Source organism: Solenopsis invicta, chromosome 16 (genome assembly GCF_016802725.1).
Source record: "Solenopsis invicta isolate M01_SB chromosome 16, UNIL_Sinv_3.0, whole genome shotgun sequence".
NCBI classification, from domain to species: Eukaryota; Metazoa; Arthropoda; class Insecta; order Hymenoptera; family Formicidae; genus Solenopsis; species Solenopsis invicta.
The window spans coordinates 7,790,223-7,797,759 of record NC_052679.1 but is presented as its reverse complement, the minus strand read 5'-3'; the positions used below and the strand labels follow the sequence as shown (position 1 = coordinate 7,797,759).

At 30.6% G+C, this 7,537-nt stretch overlaps 1 protein-coding gene across 1 annotated transcript; it reads right to left on the bottom strand.

Moving 5' to 3' along the window:
- Nucleotides 1–320: 320 nt before the first annotated feature.
- Nucleotides 321–2,032, bottom strand: LOC105203538 (farnesyl pyrophosphate synthase). Its single transcript, XM_039459153.1, has 2 exons — nucleotides 1,582–2,032; nucleotides 321–1,168 (listed from the first exon to the last, which is right to left on the bottom strand). The coding sequence occupies exons 1-2, from the start codon at nucleotides 1,720–1,722 to the stop codon at nucleotides 971–973; spliced, it is 339 nt and encodes a 112-aa protein (XP_039315087.1). The 5' UTR covers nucleotides 1,723–2,032; the 3' UTR covers nucleotides 321–970.
- Nucleotides 2,033–7,537: the final 5,505 nt, after the last annotated feature.

Here is a 7,537-nt window from a genome sequence, read left to right as displayed (position 1 = left end):
GCTTCTACAAGCAATCGATGCGCCTCGGCTGCAGATTTCTTCAAATTAAAGAAGTAAATCAAAAGCTCCCGCAAATGACGCTTATTCGGCTCAAAACTCGACATTTTCGCACGAAAAAAGATATATGATGCTGATACAAAATCGCTAATATTTTAAGGTTATGTTGTTGCCAGATGTCCAACCTTACGATATAACGTTTTACAACAGACAATTTCAACCATAACATACTAGTGGCGCCATTTTTTGTGAAACGGCGGAAACTTATTTATACTCCTAATAAAATATGAATATTTTTTCACTTTTCAACATAATCGCCATTAATATCTAAACATTTGTTAAGTCGTGGCACCAACTTTTGGATCCCCTCATTAAAGAACTCTGCCGTCTGACCGTTAAACCAGTTAGTAACAATTTCTTTTAATCGGTCATCATTTTCCAATCGCTTTCCACCAAGAAATTCCTTAAGTTTTGGAAAAAGATAAAAGTCCGATGGTACTAAATTAGAGCTATATGGTGAATGATCCAGTAATTCCCAATGAAAGTTGACCAGTTGCCTTTATGTTCTTGCCGCAACGTGAGGCCGAGCGTTTATTTGTCCTTCCTTCATTAAAAAACCTACACCATTTACGCACATTTCCATCATTCATTACACCTTCACCATAAACTTTAACAAGCTGCCGATGAATTTCAGCAGAAAGAACTTTTTTGCATTTAAAAACCGAATAACAGAACGCCCTTCACAATCGGCGGGATTACTGATTGACATGGCGACAAACAAAGTAGTATAACCACACAACCAACACCGGCAGAGACGTGAAACTTAATGGAGGCATAGTGAGGGACTGACCAAGAATGGCTAACCTTAAATAGACGTCACGTGACAGCCACCGCGGACGCGATACACAATCGGTTCTTATTTTAAAAATGACTCTCGTACATCTCGTGTTTAATGATGTTTAACGATATTAAATTAACTTAAATTTGTTTGTGAAAAAAACCCCAAGTTTCGAAAAAAAGGATTACGCACCATTTCCATACACCATCCTAAAATCCTTGCTAAGCGAATGTTATCTTCTGTCTGCTGTTCACTAGGTGTTATCGATTTATATGCATAAACTACTGTTAAGCTATGAAGATGCTTTGTTTCTGAGACATTATATTGTAATACCTGTATTATATAAAAATGTATCAATCTGCATGCTTGTTCAAATTTATGGGTAATATAAATTTAATTATAGATTTACTTTTATGTTATTAAAACACTTAACGGTATAAAATATCATTATTTTTATTTATTTATACATTTTTACTTTTTTTTTAGATTTCTTAACATTCTTATTAACTTTTATATTATTGCTATCATTAAATATCTTGATTAAAATTTTTATATAAATTGTTCATAGCTATTTGAGAAATTATGTGTTACATTATTTTATAGTATCTATTTTATATTATCTTATCGTTTCTAGTTATTTTAAAAGAATTTATTGTAATATATGTCAATCAATCTATAAAATAATTTGTAATAATTTTTTATTTCCTACATTAGCTATATTGTATATTTTAATCAATAATGCTTACTTTGTTCATCCACTTATCAATATCAGGATTGTTCTTGATATGTTCCATGATGTCATGAACAATTTCCGGCCACACTGCCATCATTGCCTGAGTTTCTTCCTCCATCGTTTCCCACATTGTTTTAGATAAAAGAGGAGCCATTTTCGTTGTATTATGTTCTAAAACTTAGCAATATGCAATAATGATTTAGTCGCGTTAGGAATAAAATTGTTATAAATTACGAACCAATAATAACAAAAACAACAAACTAAAATCTTTTCTTGTGAAACTTATATTTTCTGTATCTTTTGTTTTATGTCTGGTTAAATTTCGTTACCTTCTTCACACCAAAAGTCTCGAAAGTTCCCTAAACATTGATCTCTGCTTCGATATGTACCCAGTATATATACCAAATACATACGTATGTTTAAAGAAACATAAAAACGTGATCAAAAAAGCAATTTATACATTGTAAATGTCAAATATGAAAATGTCGAAAGGTCATGAAATACTATCGCAAGTTACAGAATGCGTCATTTTTTATAATCTATTGAATTCTAATTATTTAAACGTTTAACAAATGTTAAAAGTACGACTTACAACAATGACGATCCTGTCATTTTTTGAATAAAATTACAATAATTATTGCTATAAATTGTAAACTGACGATTTCATAACAAGAAACGATGAAAGGAATTTTTGTTGTTTGCACTAGATGTTTTGTGTCATTGATTTCAATCGAGCCTTTTTCAGTGGAAAAAGTACAAATAAAGATTAAAAAATAGTCGTATGTAATTCCATTTTTTGCTTTGCTAATATACTAAATAACAATATGTATGCATGTTTTTTTTATGATTAAGATGGCTGTATATTAATTCATGTGATTCTTGTGTAAATGCTGATATTAGTTTTTTGTTTTTCAAAAATTTATAAATAGTACTTCCTATTATCTTCTACATTATACTCAGCGAGAAATAATAATGGAATTAATGTCGATTCGACATCGATAACGCGTCCTTAAGTGAAATTGTGGACAGTTTGTACTTTATGTATTGTATAAGCGGTTTAAATTTTTCTCGATTTTTATGACGATTTACATGTGTTACGCGATAATACCTAAACTAACAAGAGAAATTTTGAATTTAATTCAAATACCGATAATTTATTTACTTACAAATTACTCCGTGAGGTTTGTATCTCTTAGTAAAAGATAGAAAAGAAACAATGTGAAAAGTTGCTGAAGGTAAGTATTTATCTAGAGTAATGTAAAAGAAATTTTGGACTTTCGGACTTAGAAAGAATCTCTAAACTGTTTATTTGACAAAGTTAAAAGATATAAATATTTTTATTTAGTACAATCGAGGAAGGTCCATTTATTATTTGTGCATATATGCTATTTATGTATTAATATAAACATTAATGTTAATAGCCCAAATCTTCTTTATGTCAAACTAAATAAATACTTTCAGCAAATTTCCGTATTGCTTTTCTTTTATCTGTTTTTCGATACCAAGAGACTACACATAGACGCGAGGAAAAATTTTTTATATATAATTAGGCGTGAGTGGGGTAATTTGGGGTGAGTGGGGTAATTTGGGGTGAGTCGGACCTATTTACAGTTTTTGCTCTCTATGAGACACAAAGAAAGTCCGATTGTAAAAACGAAGATGCCGTTGGAAAAATAATTTAATTCTCTTCATTTTTTATTTGTACCATTTTTACGTATCATATTTTTCTCTCACCTGTCTTGAACTATAATGGAAAATGTAAAAATGCTTTTTTTAGTCCAATTTGGAACTGCTGGTTCCAAATCGGACCACCTCCTGTCTAAACCTCCGGTCTAAATCGGACACTTCTATTTTTATCGGCTTTTAAACAGAATTTTAAAACATTTTAATGTAGTGTTTTGTTATTGAATAAAAACGAGTAATTTGACAGTAAAAAATAAAATTTTTATTAAAAAAAAATTAATGACAGTTTACATAGACGTTTTCCGGTTATGTTATGATATTGTTATTGATATATAATTAGAATTGAAATCAATAAAATTCAATTATTCCGAGTCTGATGACTCATAATATTTTACTGATTTTTTTTTAGGGCCAGATTTGATTGACTAATCACCAGTGCTACGATCAGGTTGCAATTCCGATTTAAAAGTCCGATTTGGACACGAGTTCTTTTGAACTTTGAAACAAGTTTTACAATGAACCGCAAAAGTAATCACAAATTGATATTTTTAAATTCTACACTCTTTAATTATTTTAACAATTACATCAATTTAATTAAATCAATTCCCTGCCTGCACCAAACGTAACAAGCACGTCGCTGTGACGTGCTAACTCGTCGCATGTTACGTCTCAGCGACGTCTCAACTGGTGTTCGAAACGTAATTGAGACGTCGCTGAGACGTAACTAACATTCCCATTTCTGGTGTCAGCGACGTTGTAATGACGTATATTTTGTAACTTGTGCACTAGTTGTGACCTGAAAATTATCGACCAATTTTGAAAAATTAAGATTTGTTTTTACTGCATTATGTACGTAAAATACTTGCTAGATAAAATGTATAATAGTTTTACACTGAGAAAAGAGAGAATAATTATAATTACCATAATTCAACTGTAATTTATATTGGTTTTCGGTGCAAACTATAAATTATAATAATTCTGAATTATAATATTCTACCTTTTACGTATAGTTACATCTATTATGTTTATATGGTTCCAAATATTGGAAAGTTTAAAAAAGTTAATTTTAATCATATAGTAAATTAAAACATATTCCACTTGATTTCATTTTCAAGGGAATTCATCAGAAAAATCATTCTACTATAATAGAACATCGGTGAAAAATCTCATAATGCTCCACTTTTTATACCATTTACGTGTTTCCTTTCTTACGAGAAATAGAACGCCATAACAGCCATCTAGTGACGGTTTTCTGTATTACTATACGCAGAGAAAAAAGTATTTGTTACTATAATTGCATGGTTAAGGAAATAATTATGAGAGATGCATCAGATAGTGATTTTTACCGGATAGCTGGATACCGCGATATTTCCCAACTGTACATTACTCTACGTAACGTCTTCACAATTACGTGTTAAATTTAATTACATTAAATAAAAAACATCATTTTTAAAAAGTGAAATATTATTTATCTTTAAAATATAAAATATAATACAAAAAAAAAATTCAACAAACAGCTAATTAATTGAAACATTCAAATTATTTAGATACGTCGCAACGACGTGCAAACGACGTATTATATTTTCTGTGACTTTGTGACCAAAACAGCACGTCTCTGTTTCGTCCGGTGCAGGCAGGGAGCGAAATCCGAGAACATTCATTCGCGACTGCCGCAAGACGAATAATCCCACGTTTGTATTGTCCTCGTTTCGTTCGGCCTGGTTTCCCCGGGATCGTAGGCGACACGATAAAGCGGTGACCTTGTTAACCCGGAAAAGACCTCGTACCTCGATCTGTTGATCGATAACAGCTCGCAACTCGCGGAAACTTGCAGGAAATTCGAGGACGACGCGCGCGTTAATGTTTTTTCAATATTTATAAGACAGCTAAAGGTGATAATTTAAAAAGATAACTAATTATAGCAAATAACACAAGAGATAACAAGCAATTTATATTCGTGGCGAGTGGCGAGTGTAAATAAAAAATGATTTGAACATGAACCAATAGCGGCATTATACGTTACTTTAATGGCACCATCGCACGATGAATATTCGAATCATGTGATTCGTACATGGACCAATTAACAAATAAATTTTTTAATTATATATAAGTTTATTAAATTAAAAATTTATAAAATTACTTTTTACTGCATAAAAGTATGTGCTCCCAGCAAACGAGAAATGATTGAATTGGATAAATCCATATGAATCATGTTTCTGAATCCGCAAAAAAGTATTGAATTTTATAGAAACTGAACACATTGAATCCGTTTCCTATCCCTAATTAAATATAATTCATTGCATTTTTTTTTTACGTAAATCATTCAAATGGAATCTACGTGAGCAAAACAACATTTTTGTAATAGTTTCAAAAACAATTTTTGCAAAAAAAGAAATTAATTTCTTAGGAATTTTTTCCGGAAATTTTCAAACGGTCACCCATCCAAGTCGAGACTCCGGTGAACGTTGCTTGACCTCCGTGATCGCTCCGAACTAATCCTTCATGATGACCTGTGAATACTTTATACTGATATGTGTATATAATTGTTAGATCAGGTCAATATACGTTATCGAAAAAATGAAATATGTATAATTAAAGCTTATTATTTATATAAACAAATATAAAATTATAGATTTTTACTAATTTCGCAAATGTAAAATAGCATCTGGAATAATTTTTCTGTTATTTGTTTAAATAAGAATGCAATTAGAAAATATATATCAATATAATACAATAATTAAATTAAATATGAAAAAATTTTTATTAAAAAACCAATTAAAAAATATTGTTTGCTCATTGGGATGTAGATCAAGGTTTCTTCATATATAGACCCTGCTTGCACCAAACGTAACAAGCACGTCGCTGTGACGTGCTAACTCGTCGCATGTTACGTCTCAGCGACGTCTCAACTGGTGTTCGAAACGTAATTGAGACGTCGCTGAGACGTAACTAACATCTCCATTTCTGATGACAGCGACGTTGTAATGACGTGTATTTTGTGACTTATGCACTAATTGTGACCTGAAAATTATAGACCAATTTTGAAAAATTAAGATTGGTTTTTACTGCATTATGTACGTAAAATACTTGCTAGATAAAATGTATAATAGTTTTTCACTGAGAGAAGAGAATGATTGCAATTACCATAATTCAATTGTAATTTATAGTGGTTTTGGGTGCGATCTATAAATTATAGTAATTCTGAATTATAATATTCTACCTTTTATGTATGGTTACATCTATTATGTTTATAATGGTTCCAAATATTGGAAGTTTAAAAAGGTTAGTTTTAATCATATAGTAAATTAAAATATCTTCCACTTGATTTCTTTTTCAAGGGAATTCATCAGAAAAATTATTCTACTCTAATAGAACATCCTTAACCATGCAATTATAGTCACAAATACTTTTTTCTCTGCGTATAGTAGTACACGAAACCGTCACTAGATGGTTGTTATGGCGTTTTCTCGTAAGAAAGAAAACACGTAAATGGTATAAAAGGCGGAGCATTATAAGATTTTTCACCGATGTTCTATTAGAGTAGAATAATTTTTCTGATGAATTCCCTTGAAAAAGAAATCAAGAGGAAGATATTTTAATTTACTATGTAATTAAAACTAACCTTTTTAAACTTCTAATATTTGGAACCATATAAACCATATAAAACTAACCTTTTTAAACTTCTAATATTTGGAACCATATAAACATAATAGATGTAACTATACATAAAAAGTAGAATATTATAATTCAGAATTACTATAATTTATAGATTGCACCAAAAACCACTATAAATTACAGTTGAATTATGGTAATTGCAATCATTTTCTTCTCTCAGTGTAAAACTATTATACATTTTATCTAGCAAGTATTTTACGTACATAATGCAGTAAAAACCAATCTTAATTTTTCAAAATTGGTCGATAATTTTCCGATCACAATTAGTGCATAAGTCACAAAATACACGTCATTACAACGTCGCTGTCACCAGAAATGAGGATGTTAGTTACGTCTCAGCGACGTCTCAATTACGTTTCGAACACCAGTTGAGACGTCGTTGAGACGTAACATGCGACGAGTTAGCACGTCACAGCGACGTGCTTGTTACGTTTGGTGCAGGCAGTGATTAAATGAAAAACATCATTTTTAAAAAGTGAAATGTTATTTATCTTTAAAATATAAGTTATAATACAAAAGAAAATTCAACAAACAGCTAATTAATTAAAACATTCAAATTATTTAGTTACGTCGCAGCGACGTGCATAAGACGTATCATATTTTCTGCGACT